This window comes from Alternaria metachromatica, assembly GCF_023757995.1.
Source record: "Alternaria metachromatica strain BMP 0045 chromosome Unknown scaffold_20, whole genome shotgun sequence".
Classification (NCBI taxonomy): Eukaryota; Fungi; Ascomycota; class Dothideomycetes; order Pleosporales; family Pleosporaceae; genus Alternaria; species Alternaria metachromatica.
In genome coordinates this window covers 344327-360547 of record NW_026055511.1, presented here as the reverse complement: position 1 = coordinate 360547, position 16221 = coordinate 344327, and the positions used below count along the sequence as shown (strand labels likewise).

At 50.7% G+C, this 16221-nt stretch overlaps 5 protein-coding genes across 5 annotated transcripts; 3 read left to right on the top strand and 2 right to left on the bottom strand.

The window, feature by feature from the left end:
* Nucleotides 1-55: 55 nt before the first annotated feature.
* On the top strand, nucleotides 56-1820 carry J4E83_007830 (uncharacterized protein; the record flags this gene model as incomplete). The annotated part of the gene is made up of 3 exons (XM_049334728.1): nucleotides 56-245; nucleotides 291-1696; nucleotides 1749-1820. The coding sequence occupies 3 exons, from the start codon at nucleotides 56-58 to the stop codon at nucleotides 1818-1820; spliced, it is 1668 nt and encodes a 555-aa protein (XP_049186217.1).
* Nucleotides 1821-1921: 101 nt separating this feature from the next.
* On the bottom strand, nucleotides 1922-2948 carry J4E83_007829 (uncharacterized protein; the record flags this gene model as incomplete). Its single annotated transcript, XM_049334727.1, has 2 exons — nucleotides 1922-2561; nucleotides 2614-2948. The coding sequence occupies 2 exons, from the start codon at nucleotides 2946-2948 to the stop codon at nucleotides 1922-1924; spliced, it is 975 nt and encodes a 324-aa protein (XP_049186216.1).
* Nucleotides 2949-6690: 3742 nt separating this feature from the next.
* Nucleotides 6691-8388, bottom strand: J4E83_007828 (uncharacterized protein; the record flags this gene model as incomplete). Its single annotated transcript, XM_049334726.1, has 4 exons — nucleotides 6691-7307; nucleotides 7355-7797; nucleotides 7844-8166; nucleotides 8218-8388. 4 exons carry the CDS (start codon nucleotides 8386-8388, stop codon nucleotides 6691-6693), a joined length of 1554 nt encoding a protein of 517 aa, XP_049186215.1.
* A 505-nt stretch (nucleotides 8389-8893) lies between these two features.
* On the top strand, nucleotides 8894-12648 carry J4E83_007827 (putative NRPS-like protein biosynthetic cluster; the record flags this gene model as incomplete). The annotated part of the gene is made up of 3 exons (XM_049334725.1): nucleotides 8894-9530; nucleotides 9580-9976; nucleotides 10026-12648. The coding sequence occupies 3 exons, from the start codon at nucleotides 8894-8896 to the stop codon at nucleotides 12646-12648; spliced, it is 3657 nt and encodes a 1218-aa protein (XP_049186214.1).
* Nucleotides 12649-14187: 1539 nt separating this feature from the next.
* J4E83_007826 (uncharacterized protein) lies at nucleotides 14188-15895 on the top strand (the record flags this gene model as incomplete). Its single annotated transcript, XM_049334724.1, has 3 exons — nucleotides 14188-14616; nucleotides 14667-15541; nucleotides 15886-15895. The coding sequence occupies 3 exons, from the start codon at nucleotides 14188-14190 to the stop codon at nucleotides 15893-15895; spliced, it is 1314 nt and encodes a 437-aa protein (XP_049186213.1).
* Between the last annotated feature and the right edge of the window lie 326 nt (nucleotides 15896-16221).

Below are 16221 nucleotides of genomic sequence, written 5' to 3'. Positions count from 1 at the left end.
ACGGACTAATCATCTCTATACTGTCGAAACATATGGGGCTTTGCTTCATTCAGTCATGTCGTATCCCTCGTACGCCGTACTAGCGCTGATACCTGCTGTCGTGTGGCTACTGTATCTCCAAGTAAGCCAATGGCGCTTCAAGCGATTCGCGCACATTCCCAGTAAGCTGTCATCGAGTTTTCTCTTTGGACATCTCGGCCATATCGCGGCAGAATACAAAAACATAAGTAGTACCGTTCATCCAGGTAGGAACCACAGCCCTCTGCATGGTCACCACTAATAACAGCTAGACTATGTTTTTGAAAACATATGGAAGGCTCAAGGCAGCCCAGAATACATGTTCTTCGATACGAGGCCTGTACAGCTTCCACTTCTCCTCATTGCGTCCCATGCGATGGCGGAGCAGGTCTCCAGAGCCAGCAAGACGCAGCAGTACAGCGTTACCAAATCTCCGACTGTTCAAGGGGGCATGGGGGACCTGATCGGGAGGTATTCCCTGATCAGCGAGAATGGCGAATCCTGGAGAGGGCTTCGCAAGACCTTCAATCCAGGCTTCGCGCCGCAGCATTTGCTTTCGTTGCTCCCTGTTATGGTTGACAAAACGCAAACGTTCATGAAAAAGCTGGACGCATTGGCAACCTCCGGTGCCGCGGCCGAGATGGACGGCTATTGCACTGATGTCACATTTGATATCATCGGCGGCTTAGTTACTAACATTGATTGCAAGGCCCAGGGCGACAGCGAACATGTCCATCCCATCGTCCGAAACTTCCGTACGCTGAAGAATGTATATGCTGGGGACAACGGTCTTATGGCATCCTGGTTGAACCCAGTAATGCGCGCCAAGAAATACATCTACAGCCGACGACTGGACTCGGCTGTAAAGGCGTGTGTCGTAGAGAAGTTTGCAGACATCAAATCAGCGCATCATACAAAGGAGAAAAAAGACCGATCGGTACTCGCGCTAGCGCTGGAAGGCACTGATGAACTGACCCCCTATGTCCTGCAAAGTACTGCGGATCAAGTCAAATCGTTTCTTTTTGCAGGTCACGATACCACCTCCATTCTTCTACAGAGATTGTTCTACGCCCTCTCTTTACACCCGGATTGCCTTGCGAAGATCCGCGCGGAGCACGATGCCGTTTTCGGTGACGCAGAACCACACGATGTATTCCTCAAACGGCCAGATGAGACCATGAAAGCGCTTAAATACACCTCTGCATGCATCAAAGAGGCTTTGCGACTATGGCCTCCAGCAGCCTCCGCCAGAATGTCTCACAACAACTTCAAAGTACGCACTTCGGACGGAGAGGACGTGCTTGTCGACAATTGCGTCATATACATCTGCCATCATCTCATCCAACGAGACCCCAAAGTTTACGGAGAGACAGCAAATGAGTTCGTCCCAGAGCGCTGGGTCGGCGACTCGGATACAAGCAGCGCTTCTACTGAAGTCGACGGATCAAGTGCTGGCGAGAGCAAGATTCCCATCAGTGCGTGGAGACCTTTTGAGCGAGGACCCCGCAATTGCATTGGCCAGGAACTCGCCAACATGGAAGCCCGAGTCATTCTCGCATGTGTGATGAGACGATATGACTTTGTCAAGGTCGGGCTTGGAGAAGTTGAGATAGACGAAGCCGGTCAGCCTATCATGGACAAGATGGGCAAGTACAAAACAAAGTCCGAGTTGATCAACGTAAGCTACTTTGTCTACCATTTTCATGAGTACGAGACTAACTTGTGAATAGACAATGTCTATTACCTCACGGCCGATTGATAAGACCGTCATGCGTATAAAGTTTCGCCAATCTGGGAACTGATAAGCCATGGTCTTCCAAGTCGTTTCCTCGCAGCTTTGGTTCTGGAACATATGACATGTATTGAAGCTAACGGCCTCCTGATAGTGTACGAGTCTAGCTTTCTATACTGTAAATTTCGTCTTGTTTTCCTCTGCGCAATCTTCTGCGATTTTCAGTACCTCCTCTTCACCTAGTTCTTCAAATATATCGAATCCCCATCGCGACTGCACGTTGAATCGCTTGTGTCTCTCCAGACCGCTCAGCTCATCGAATGCATCTTTCGGTAGCTCTCTGACTTGCATGTTGCTCTTGATCCTGCTGGGTGTCACACTTTTGGGCAGCACCACAGTGCCGCGTTGAATGCCCCAACTCGCAAGCAGCTGGCCGCCATCCATGCCTAGTCTTTGCCCCACTATGCCCACAAGCTCGTCGTCGACTGTGCGTGGCTCTCCCGTCTGGTTGTTTCCGAGGGGTGAATAGGCCTCGATGAGAATACCTTTGCTCTTGCAGAAGTCGAACAAGGCAGGCTGTTGAAGGTATGGATGTGCTTCAATCTGGTTTACCGCCGGCACAACATCGGTCTTGGAAAGAAGATCATTCAGGCGATTGACGGTGAAGTTGGATACGCCAATAGCGCGCACCTTGCCAGTGTCGAGCAGCTTCTCCATGGCCTTGTAGGTTGTCGCAGGGTCGATGTCGGCAAGGTCAAAGACGCCACTGTCGCGCAGTGGGAACCACTTCCCCGTAGCACCGTTGAAGGCACTGTGTTCATGTTAGTACATCGTGCGTGCGGTGAGACAAGAGTTGAACATACACAGGCCAATGCATTAAGAACAAGTCCAGGTACTCGACACCAAGGTCCTGTAACGACTTATCGAGAGCTGCCTCTACATCTTCGGGTGCATGCTTGGTGTTCCAGAGCTTGCCAGTGAGGAAGATGTCGGAGCGAGGAACGCCGCTTCTCCTGATGCCATCACCCACTTCAGCTTCGTTGCGGTAGATCGCAGCGCAATCGATGTGACGATAACCTGCTTTGAGTGCTGTCTCGACGGCGCGCTCAACTTCTCCAGGCTTCGCTTGCCATGTGCCAAAGCCCACGGCCGGTATTTGCGCGCCTGTGTTGAGGGTGAAGTGTGTGGGGAGAGGCATGGTTGCTGTAGCGTGACGCGATACGGTAATGCCTAGGTGGGATCAGATGGACGGGCTTCAGGGCGGGTTCAGGGGTATGAAGTATGATGCAGAGATAGTGTGCGATGTCTCGACAGGACGCACTGCCATCTGGTCGATATATACATCCATAGTGAATCTTCCATGACTACCTAGGTACCGAAGGCGCGAGGCTGTCGGAACACTGTCGGAACCGGAGACGGAGAAGGCATCATCAAATGGCCCACACCTGGGCAAGAACAGGACCCTGTGGGATGCGCGGCCCTACATCCTGTGATGGTCTCCAATTCGTGCATTGGCTGGACTAAGGCATCCGGGTTCCGTCAAGTGCCTCGGGATTGAAATGGGGAGGTTGGCGAACGGAGCTAAATTATCGGCACGGATTCTCGGAAACGTGCCCGTCTCTTTCTCCCTCCGCCATGTCAAACACACCCAGCAACACGGCGGTACCACAGAAGCGGAGCCTTGATGTCGCGCCGGGCACCAACAATACCAGGCAACGATTGGTGAAAGTCACGAGAGCATGCGATGTATGCAAGGCGAGGAAGTCAAAGTGCTCCGGTGACCAGCCGTGTGCGAGCTGCATCCGCCGGGGTCTAACATGCCAGTATGAAGCCGTCTACCTGAGAGGCAAGGTAGTCTCCCCGCGCCCTTCTGGTCCCACCGTTGCTAGCCCTCAGCGTACCACGTCTGTTCCAGGCTATCCTCATGCTATACTTAGTGTCGCACCAAGTATGGCTGTAGGCAGCAATCATCGCGTTGGGGAAGAGACGGAGCCTCCTTCGCGAGCTTCCCCTGGACTTGAGATCGCAGCTGGGCAGTACTCCGACTCAACGTCTGGTCTCTCGTTCCTGAGTCGTGCATGGCGGCGCATCTCCAACAAAGAAAGCAGTCAGGTCGTGATGGGCTCCAACGAAGACCGCCAACTACTCATGAGTGCTGGTGACAAGCCCTTCCTGGAAAGTGGCCAACTGCAGATGCCATCCCTGGACCGTAGTCGCCAGCTTCTTCATCTATATTTTGATGTATGTATTGCGACGTATCGGCTGCTACACAGACCAACTGTGGAATGTTGGCTGGAAACTGTGTCTAAGAATGCAGAACTCAATCAAACCCTCTTTCATGGTATGTATCACTCTGATTGGAGACTCTTTTTAATATTACTTACAATACCTCTTGTTGTAGATATTGGCCGTGCTAAAACTGCAGTGGTCCTGTCTGCACTAGCCATTGCCTCGTTTCATGAAGAAAATGATGATAAATAATATAATAGAACCAACGCCGTATTCCCACTAATGTCCCGTCCTCTAGTTCTGTGTAAGACAAATCTAAGAGCTAATTACTTTATCCCTAAATTTAAGTAGAGCCTAAACTACCTAGTTATTACCTATCTTTAACTGCAGTATAAAACGCCTCTTATTCTTAGTAAGAACGCCTCTAACGTTAAATTTCTAAATAAGCTTACTAAGAGCTTTACACTCTCTCTCTATCTATTTAGTTATATTAATGTACTCTATATACTTATTAGATTTCTGTTTACAATAATAAAGAAGCTAGGCTACTTATAGTTATAGTTAAGCTGCTTCTTTAGCTATTCTCTGTCTAGCGCAAATAATTTAAGCTTCTAAGAGGTGTAGAGAAATCTATTAGTAAGGTTAATGCGTACTGCTTACTTTGCATTTATAGTCTTATTAACAAGAACCTAAGTAGGCGTTATATAAGTTTAAAAGGGCGCTGTATTCTTATTCTATAGAGATAGGCGTAGGTCTCTAAGAAAGATGTTTATTTTTATAATAAAGGTCTCTACTTTGCAGAAGATTTATTTTATTATATCTATTACTAGGCAGCTATTCTACTTATAAGACACTAAAATTTTTAGATCTAAGTATGTACTATAGTACATGCAGACAACTATATTAGAATTACAACTATACTAAGTTATTACAACTTTTTGCTTTCTAACAAACTTTACAAGGAAAAATATTAAGATTAAAATAAGATAATCTATTAAGACGGCAACGTTAAGATAATCAAGATTATAATGTGTTCATGAAGAAAAGACGAGCAGCGAAAGTGGTCCTTCACCAGCACCTCAAGCCGACATGCAGTCACAGAGCGATATGCTCTTCACTGAGGCATCTCGACTTACACAATCCGAGACTGGTATTCCAAAGCTTGAGTCGGCTCAATGCAGGCTTATACAGGTCCTGTACCTTCTCATGTCATGTCGCTTCAACCAAGCGTGGTATACGTTTGGCCATGCCCTACAGATTATTTCAGCGTTGGGTTTGCATCGCAGAGACGATCGCAAACGTCAAGCGAATGCCGCCAAACGCGACTACATACGTGAACAGTGTAGAAAGCGCACATTTTGGGTGGCTTATACGCTGGACAAATATCTTGGTGTCATATTCGGGCGGCCCAGACACTACCACGATGAAGATATCGATCAAGATTTCCCCGAAGCTGTCAATGACGAAGACATGACCAGCACCGGTCCAAATACTACGAACACAGACGATTGTCACATAGAATCGCTCGTGTATCATGCGCGCTTGGCACAAATTGCTGAAAAGATATCCCGAGAGGTTTATTCGATCAGACCAGTACGTTAGCACATCACACCCTCCAGCTCAACCTACTGACTAATCCGTTCTCAGGTGCCGGATCAGGTCCGACTTGCAGCCTCTCATCGCCTTGGGGCAGAGTTGCGCCAGTGGAAAGCATCGCTACCACCCTTCCTTGGCGCCGTCAACCCTAGCAGTCTCATCCCTACGTTCCGACGGCAGGCAACTGCACTCAAATTGTCCTACTGTCATGCTGTAATTCTAGCCCATCGCCCGTTTCTCCTCAAGAATGCCAGGCGTAGCAATGTAGAGATGACTAGTCTTGCCCAAGACAGTCTCACAGAGTGCATTGCAGCGGCAAGATCAGTGTTGGAAGCAGTTGATCGTATGGCACGAGAGGGTCGATTGTTTCATGCGTTTTGGTGGACTCACTACGTCTGTTTCTGTGCTTTGGTTGTGGTCTATGTGTGGGCCATTCAACAGAGTACACACAACTCAGCGTCAGCTGAGGATCCTCGCGGTATCCTAGATCAAGCCGAGAGCTGTTTGCAACATCTCGCCCAGGCAACAGCGTCGAACTCGCCCTCGCGACGATACAGCATCATCCTGCAGGAACTCCGCACAGAAGCAAAGAGGAAAACAGCCATACCACATCGGGAGCCAGTACTAGCATCATCAGCTACGGTCAATGGCGGGATCCCACCGCCTCTGGATGGAGATGCGATACAGGAACCGGATTTGCAAAACTGGCAGCCACTTTTTGGTAGCCCGATGGATATGACGACACCAGGGTTGCAGAACTTTCTCGATGACTGGCAGACGACTGACTGGCTTGACCTCGATGCCTCTGCTTTCGGTCCTTTTCCCGAAGTAGACGATATCTCAGCCTGGGTGAATAACGCATCGTGATGGCTTTTTTGTTCCTGGAGTTCACGGACGCGAGACGGAAAATTCACGTTGACGTATACAATAACCCCAGGGTTAGCACATTGGTCAAGCAGAATATGTGTATACCTTCAGGGTACACTTTAATATTGAGTTGACCCCAGGGTACCCGTGGTCATTGAGCTCGCGATAAAGCTCCTTCTCGACACAGAAGTCGATTCTAAGACTTCCGCCGATATGAAACATTAGCAACTAAAGCCACAACGCCTGCTTTACAGAGTGTACCGGAATAACGGCGACTTGTCGCCCATGTTCAAGAGCTCCTCATCAGTGTACTTCGCCCGAATCTCGTCTTCGCTAAGCCTCGCTTTCTTCGTATTGCCCCACTTGTACGACAACTCCAGGAGAAATGCGACAATGAAGCCGGTCGCGCCGAACGCGAGCGACAGTCCGAAGCCAGTGTAGTACTTGGGCTTCTCGCTCTCCAGGTACATGTAACTGCCGATGACGCCACCGATGTTACCGACGCAGATGTTGAAAGCAACGCCGATAGCACGACGGGACGATGGAGCAAGGTTGTTGGCTGCCCAACTACTTCCGGCCGGCTGAATGGGGTAGATGCCCATACACGTCAGGATGATGGCGAAGAATGCCGGGCCGATGTTGCCACCCAGATCGCCATCGAATGAGATGACTACGGCGTACCCGATGAAGATGAAGGAGAGAGGGATGGCAACGAACGGCAAACGCCAGTAAAACCTGTCCGAGAGCTTCGCAAAGAAGATGGAGCTCAAAGCACCAGCCACGTATGGTGGGACCGTCATCAGCTGGGCGTTAGTGTTGTTGAAACCCATACTCTTTGTGATGGTAGGCAAGGTGAACTTGGTCCCTACATACAGTTAGCCAGTGTCTCGTCGTGTTGCGAGTTACACATACCATATGAGCATGCCGATATGCAAAGCAGGATGTATGCTTGCATGTACAGGCGCCAGTTGCATAGCACGGCCTTCAAGTCGCTCCACTTGAAGCCCTCCTTTTGCTCCTCTCCAAATCTTCCGCCGTCTTTGATGAATCGTTGGAGTTCGAGGAAGCGGATCTCGTCGGGTTTCAACCATCGTCCGCTCAATGCAGGAGAATCGATCAGGAGGAAGAAGCACGAGACACCGAGGGCGACGGTTACAATCCCCTCCAAGATGAATATCCATCTCCAGCCTTCGTAGCCCCCGACACCATCCATCTTGGCGATGGCGGCAGCAAGCAGACCACTGAACGCCCCAGACAATGCCGACGCACAGTAGAAGTATGAGATCCTCGTCGCAAGGTCCTTTGGCATGTACCAGTAAGAGCAGAGATAGATCGCGCCTGGGAAGAATCCAGCTCTGTATCTCGTCAGCGCAGAAACATTGTGCTATGCCGCAAACTTACTCGAACACTCCGAGAAGAATACGGGTAATCAGTAAACCGACGAAGCCTTTTACCACGCCCATCATGGTCATGATGATACCCCAACAGACGATGAGTATGCCGAGGTAGTAGGATGGACGCTTGAACTTCTTCAAGAGAATGTTGGATGGGACTTCGAGAAGGATGTACGGCACGAAAAACACCGATAACACGATGTTCCATTGCACACCGTCAAGACCCAGGTCTGTGACCATGCCCTCAATCTTCGCATTGCCGATGTTCGCTCGATCGATGTGGGAGATGAGATAAAGGACTGCAAGCATCGGCACCAAGCGAATGTCGACCTATAAATGATCAGCGGGTCACTCGACGCACAGCATCGGCGGTTTTCTTACCTTGTGGATTACTCTTTTCCTTTTCTCTTCCGTGTAGTTGATGTAAAAGTCTGCATCTTCAGGTGCAAGACCCAACACTTGGAAGTTGTCGATCTTGACGATCTGATGCGGCTTGGGCGAGTCGATGGAGTCTGCCCTTTCATCGATGTATTGGATTTCGTGTTTGTCCATTGATGGAGACATTGCGATGAATGGAAAAGAGGAATGAAGTATACCAGGTTGACGCGAAACCCGGGATGCGATGATTATCAGCAATGTCGGATGCTAGAAGCTTTATACACATGACAATGGTCGCGGCACACCATGTTGATGGCGGTTGGATTGCGGAGAAACATGTGGCACCCCGGTTTTTCGGTTTCCTGGAGAAAGCTAGTTGCGGGGAAAGTAGTTCTTGCACCAAGCCCGATCACGACAATCATCTAATCAGCTCCCTCGCGGATGGTTTTCCGAAGCTAAAGAGAATCCGGTCAAATCAAAAGCGTTTCCGCCCCTCGGATGTATGCAGGTATGCAAGTCTCCACTTGACCCCAATGTTGTGGTCGAAACCGGGGAACGCAGCTGCACAGGAAGAACCGACAGATAATAATTCGACGATTAGCATCGTTTTTGACCTCTCAAAGCACAGCCTCTCTTTCATATCACTTCGAGCAAGCCTTTGTTACAAGCCACAATCACCATGGCACCAGCGCAGATAGCTATCCCTGCGCCACTACGGCCGTCAACACCACCATCTACATTCAGACATGCGCGAGACGACCTCCTTCAACCGGACGAATCCTCGATAAAAACAGTCGATGCGCTCGTCCGGCATCGCGCGCGTCGTGATCCTCATGTCACCATCGTATCGTATCCGAGCTCTGGTGTTGACTTTGTGGATTATACCATGCAGCAGCTGGACGTCTTCGCGTACAGAGTAGCTCGACACTATCAGACCTTCATCCCTACAAGATCGAGTTCTGCGGAGACGCCAACCACAGTAGCCGTGCTCGGACCAAGTAATATGGACTACATTGTCTCGATGCTTGCGCTTACCAAACTGGGCCATACGGTACTTTTCCTTTCAACGCGTATATCTCAAGCAGCTATCGACTCTCTCATCACCACCACCGGAGCCACCTATCTACTGGCAGATTCACGATATGCGCGATCTGCAATCGACGCTCAGAGAGCCATACCAGGGTTGCAGATCGGCGAAATTGCCAGGCCTAACACTTACAACTTTCCTGTTGAAGTCCATGCAGACACCCGCCTTGACTACCAGCTCGACCATACAGTCGAAGCCTCGAACAACATCTACATTATACACTCCAGTGGTATGTTCTATCTAATAGTCTGTTGGTGTTTGAGCTAATATGAGGACAGGCTCTACCGGACTGCCGAAGCCAATATACCAGCCGCAGAGAAGTGCAATCGCCAACTATGCCATCAGTATGAACATGAAAGCATTCATTACCCTTCCGCTGTATCACAATCACGGCATTTGCAACTTCTTCCGCGCAATATACAGCGGCAAATCCATCCATATCTACAACGCCGACCTGCCCCTGACCCAATCCTATCTGGCTACGATATTGAGGCAGCATAGATTTGAGATATTCTATGGTGTGCCTTATGCGCTCAAGCTTCTCTCTGAAACAGATGAGGGGATCGGGCTATTGAAGCAACTCAAGATCGTCATGTACGGAGGGAGTGCCTGCCCAGACGCGCTGGGCGACCTATTGGTGAACAGCGGCGTCAATCTTGTCGGCCACTATGGGGCGTAAGTTTCATGTGATCACTTACAGCAAAGCCAAGCTTACGATGAGCAGCACTGAAGTAGGCCAACTCATGACATCCTTCCGACCTGCCGACGACAAGGTATGGAACTACGTTCGAGAGTCGCCGAAACTATCGCCGTATCTTCGATGGGTATCACGCGGACCCAATCTATACGAATGCACCGTTCTGCCGGGCTGGCCAGCGAAGGTCGCCTCGAACCTACCAGATGGCAGTTACGCCACCAAAGACCTGTTCGAACCACACCCTACGATTGAGAAGGCATGGAAATACATTGCGCGTCTCGATGATACAATCGTATTGGTGAATGGCGAAAAGTTCAATCCAGTCATGATGGAAGGAACGATCCGGTCTCATCGAGCTGTAACCGAGACGGTCGTCTTTGGTTCAGGTCGACCATATCTTGGCGTTCTTGTCGTCCCAGCCATCGAGGGCATGCCGAAATCGAAAGTCGTGGATGAGATCTGGCCCGTTATTGAGGCTGCGAACCAGACGGCCGAAGCATACGCCAGGATTTCCAGGGACATGGTTCAGATCCTACCGTATGGCTGTCAATTTCCGCGTACCGACAAAGGCAGTGTGATAAGACAACAATTTTACAAGCAATATGCCAACGAGATCGACAACGCATACGACGCCATTGCATCAGCTCAAGGAGATCTCAAGACATGGACTGTTCCGGAACTTGAGGACTTCTTACGTACTGTCTTGGCCAAACACTTGACGCAGGCAGGCGAAATCGAACGTACCGCAGATTTCTTCTCGCTAGGCCTGGACTCGTTGCAATCGATCCAGATCCGGACGGAGATCCTCAAGAACGTCAATATCGGCGACAAGAAGCTCGGCCAGAATGTGGTGTTTGATCACCCTTCTATTGCATCTCTCGCCGCACATCTCGACAGTCTTCGCACCGGGCAAGAGGAACAAGTTGTGTCGGTCACTGCGCAAATGCAAGACCTTCTTGCTCAATACAGCAACTTCGAGCCCATTGCTAGACGTCAAGCTGCGCTTACTGGCGCGACCGGTTCGCTTGGTGCTCATGTTCTTGTACAACTACTCCACCGCTCGGATATTGACATAGTTTACTGTCTCGTACGAGCGAAAGACTACAAGACCGCAGCTCGCCGGGTTCGAGAGTCTCTCATACAGCGAAAGTTGTACCACACCCTTTCGCTCTCCGGACGCAGGAAAATACAAGCCATACCTTCTGACTTGTCCGAGCCCCATCTCGGCTTCGATCATACGACTTATGCGCGTGTTGCTTCAGGTCTTACCAGTGTTATTCACTGCGCATGGAGCGTCAACTTCAACAAGAACTTGATCTCATTTGAGAAGGACTGTATTGCTGGCGTGCGTCACCTGATTGACCTTTGTCTGGCTTCAACATCGACCAAGCCTGCATCCTTCGACTTCTGCTCTTCAGTCAGTACCGTCGCACGATGCCCCGACATGCGTACGCCTGAGCGATTAGCCGAGTTTGACTGGGCTCAGGGCATGGGATACGCCCAGAGCAAATGTGTTGCCGAACACTTATGTCTGGCTGCAGCGAAGGAAACCGGTGTCAAAGCGCGAGTCCTGCGCGTCGGTCAGATCGTCGCGGACACTGTCCATGGCGTGTGGAACTCAACTGAAGCAATACCTCTCATGATGCAGTCCGCTCTTACTGTCGGTGCGCTACCTCGACTGCAAGAATTCCCAAGCTGGACACCAGTCGATGTTGTTGCGAAAGCCGTGACGGAGATCTCGCTCAGCGACGCTGGATCCATAGTGGCAAATGTCACCAACGCAAAGACCTTCTCTTGGACCGACGATCTACTTCCTGCCCTTCGAGAAGCCGGCCTCCAATTTGATGAAGTTGAGCCCAAGGAGTGGGTGCGCAGGCTTCGCGAGTCCAATCAAGATGCGGTAGCGAACCCACCCATCAAGCTTGCCGACTTCTTCGCATCCAAGTACGACAAAGATGTTTTCGGTCCTTCGCGTACATACGATACAACCGTCGCCCGATCTTTTTCGCCTTCTCTTGATACAGCGCCTGTATTGGATGTAGCCTTTGTGAAGACATTTGTCAGACAATTCCAGAGTGCTGCCTGGCAGATACGTACTACTTCAGTCGCGAAGCCGATGAGACGCGTTGTCGTTGTAGTTGCCGGGCCTTGTGGTAGCGGGAAAAGCACTGTCGCACGACGTCTCGGCGCTCATTTCAAAGCACCTTATATTGAGGGCGATGAACTACACACCGAAGAAGCCATTGTATCGATGGCTGCCGGTACTCCCCTCAATGACGTCGCTCGCGCCCCTTGGCTCGCGCGCGTTAGACAGCGAGCGCTCGATACCGTGACCAAGGAAGACCACGAGCGCGTATTAGTCTCTTGTTCGGCTTTGAAGAAATCATACCGGGACGAGTTCCGGATTTTGGTGGATGAAAAGATACAGGTTGTTTTTGTGGACTTGCAAGTCGAGCCGGAAGAGCTTGTGCGTCGAACGAAGGGAAGAGGTGGCCATTACATGAAAGAGAATATGGTGGAAAGCCAAATGGCCATCTGGGAGACGGCTGATGTATCAGAGACCGATGTGGTACCTGTTGATGCTGGACAGTGCGTTGAGGAAGTTGTAGAGGAGATCTCCGGGTTGTTGGAGGCGCTCGATGTTATGTAAAGCGCACACTTCGGTGGCAGTATTATCTTCCAGTCCATACGCGCAAATATTAGAAATCGAGTGGACCAAATCCTCAGTTGTTCGCATATTGCGATGTTGTAGACTTTACCGCACGTGAGCTAATGCAAGCGAGCGAGCGATTTCAATGACAAATACATAGTCATTCAGAAATGAAGGAAGTATAACGTGCCGCCTGTAATGATTTCTTTCATTTATAGAAGCAAGCCAAGGCAATGAAAGCCCTCCAAGGGCAGACCCGTGCGAGCTCTACCACTGCGGCGCCCTCTACCCCTGAAAGCGACAGTTCGCAGCCGCTCATCCACAGAACGCTCAACCCCAAGGTGGAAAAGTATAACGAAAATATGACCGGGCGCGGCAAAAGTGAGGGGGAGTCCCTACGAAACATTCGAGACCGTCCTAACTTTGTCCAAGATCCACGGCGTACGGAAGCTCAATGTCCTACGATACCGGATGACCTCCGCCCACATCCCCATTCAGATTCATTCTTTGGTAGTCCTCATATCACATCGGGACCAGCGTATTCTGGGTATGGGCAAGCACCTCAGCCCGGTGACTACGGTGCAACGCCTTTCCCTACAACACAGCCATATGCGCAAGGTTCCAGAGCTTTCTTTCCTCCTCAGCCAAGCTTAGGAGATCAATTCGAAGACCAAATGAGGTCTCGAAAGCCGAATCGACCGGAGAGCATGTCGAAGTCGCCAGGTTTGGTACCGACTACTGTCGAATCACGACAATGGTCAAGTATGCGGTAAGTAACATTTTGAGAGCATTTGCCCGGAAGGCATAATGACGACGCAGTAGTCCAATGTCAGGTATATCGACAGAAGAGACGCCAGAGCCTCGAGGCGAGTTCCCTAGTACACCTGCGTCTAATCAGTTTACCACGTTGGAGGAAGAATACGCAACCCTATATCACCAGCGTCATGAAATTGGTATGCGGATGGAGGAGATAAAGAGAAGCTTTACTGCGGAGGAGTACACTGCTTTGATGGCAAAGCTGGATCCGCAGAAACTTCCGACGCTCAAGCCGTGGTCTGGTACTACTGACGGTTGAGCGAACGGTGTAGAATTTAGTCTGGAGACGCTACAAGGTCATTCCCACAGCAGCCTTTGGTGGACTTGGTCCTTCAAAGAATCCACAGCCTGAGTCGTACTCATTCCGTATCGATGTGAACGAATGCTGCTCTCGATTTCCAGGTAGGGAGAGCCTGTCTCTGCGCGCGTGTGTCTGAGATAGGTATTCAACTAGCCGTTGAATATAGATAGAATTGATCGTAACACTTCGGATGAGATTGCTGAAGCTCTATTATCGCTACTTCGATTGATGTACTTGGATGGCGTGCCCTGATTACGGCGAGGACCTCGGGATGCAAGCCGTCCCTGAGACCCCTAATCGCTACAAGCGAGATGGTCCAAGCTCAATCCCGCGGCGGCGTGGTGGGTGGAGCTCCGAGCATCAACACGCCGAAGCCAGCCAATTCCCTGCCGACAACCGCTGTCCCCTTCCACGTCGCTGCCATGCTCTCTGGAATTCTCATCTTCAACCAGAAGGGTGAGAACCTCATCTTTCGCGCCTTCCGCAACGACTGCCGCCCGCGACTTGCCGATGTCTTCCGCATTCAGGTCATCTCCAACGCCCAAGTACGCTCGCCCATCCTCACCCTTGGCTCCACCACCTTTAGCCATGTCAAACACGAGAACATATACCTGGTCGCCGTGACCAAGAGCAATGCCAATGCGGCGCTCGTGTTTGAGTTTCTGTACCGTTTGGTGGGATTGGGGAAGGCTTACTTCGGCAAGTTCGACGAGGAGGCCGTAAAGAACAACTTCGTACTGGTCTATGAGCTACTGGACGAGATTCTGGATTTTGGATACCCACAGAATACAGAGACAGACACGTTGAAGATGTACATTACAACTGAAGGTGTCAAGTCGGAAAGGGCAATGGTACGTCACATCGAGCGCGACCAGAGCAACAACAGCTGACAAAATCACAGGAGGACTCCTCGAAGATCACAATGCAAGCAACCGGTGCCCTTTCCTGGCGGCGGGCCGACATCAAGTACCGCAAGAACGAAGCCTTCGTCGATGTCATCGAGGACGTCAACTTGCTCATGTCCGCGACGGGAACAGTATTACGAGCCGACGTGAACGGACAGATCATAATGCGCGCATATCTTTCGGGCACACCCGAGTGCAAGTTCGGTCTCAACGACCGACTAACGTTGGGCGAAGATCATCTACAACAACCGTCTGGAAACAAGGCAGGCGCGAAGGCTACAAGGGCAGCAGCGGGAAGTGTGACGTTGGAGGATTGTCAATTCCACCAATGCGTGAAGCTGGGCAAGTTCGATGCGGACAGGATAATATCCTTTGTTCCGCCCGACGGCGAGTTCGAGCTGATGCGCTACCGAGCGACTGAGAACGTCAACCTGCCTTTCAAGGTGCATGCCATTGTCAACGAGGTTGGCAAAACCAAGGTCGAATACAGCATCGCCATTCGCGCCAACTATGGCTCCAAGCTTTTCGCGACAAACGTTGTCGTGCGGATACCAACACCTCTCAACACGGCGCGCATCACCGAGCGGACATCACAAGGCAAAGCCAAGTACGAGCCGGAGCACAACAACATCGTCTGGAAGATACCGAGATTCACAGGGCAAAGCGAGTTTGTGCTGAGTGCCGAGGCCAGCCTGACCAGTATGACCAACCAGAAGGCGTGGTCCCGACCACCGCTCAATCTGAGCTTCTCATTGTTGATGTTCACCAGTTCGGGGCTACTTGTGCGATACTTGAAGGTGTTCGAGAAGAGCAACTACAGCAGTGTAAAGTGGGTGCGCTACATGACGAGAGCGGGTAATTATGAAATAAGGTATGTGTCTCCCGATCCAGAATTCGATCACACCCATCTCATACATTTATTCCAGGTTTTGAGCATTATTATTCTGTACATTAGCCTGGTTTCACTCAGGTGTTATTGCATTGCAGGCGTCATTGAGCCACTAAAGATATCCTTGAGCACAATGAAAGTACAACATCAGCTTTTTGAGTATCGTTCCATCCGTGACCAGAAGCTTAGGCTGATCGTTAAACGGACCAGCCACGGTTCTCTAAGCCTTGATAACCTTTCTACCGTCTTCACTTCCAACACCACGCGCGCGAGAGTCTATGTCGAAGTACGAACTCTCGATATGGAGTCTTTAAACCCCATACCAGGTGGTTATAAGGGTAAACTTCCTCAGAAGTATTGGAGAGACCGTGTTCGTTTGACGCGGCTTCTATTCCGGGTCTCATTCGGGCTAGCGCAGGCCGACTGGTCCTTCCACATAGTCCTGCCTGCAACCTCGAGGCGCGTCGCATCGCAGCGTCCCCTTTTCTCTCATCTCCACTTTCGAAGCCACATGAACACACAGCGCGCCTTCTGCTGGCACTAGGCATTGACGCATTTGGTGAAGTCGCGTGTGTGATGACACCGCCAGTAACACGTCCCCCCGCATGCACGACTGGTGCTGCGACGCGCAGCACATGCACCAAAAAAATGGACCTCATCTT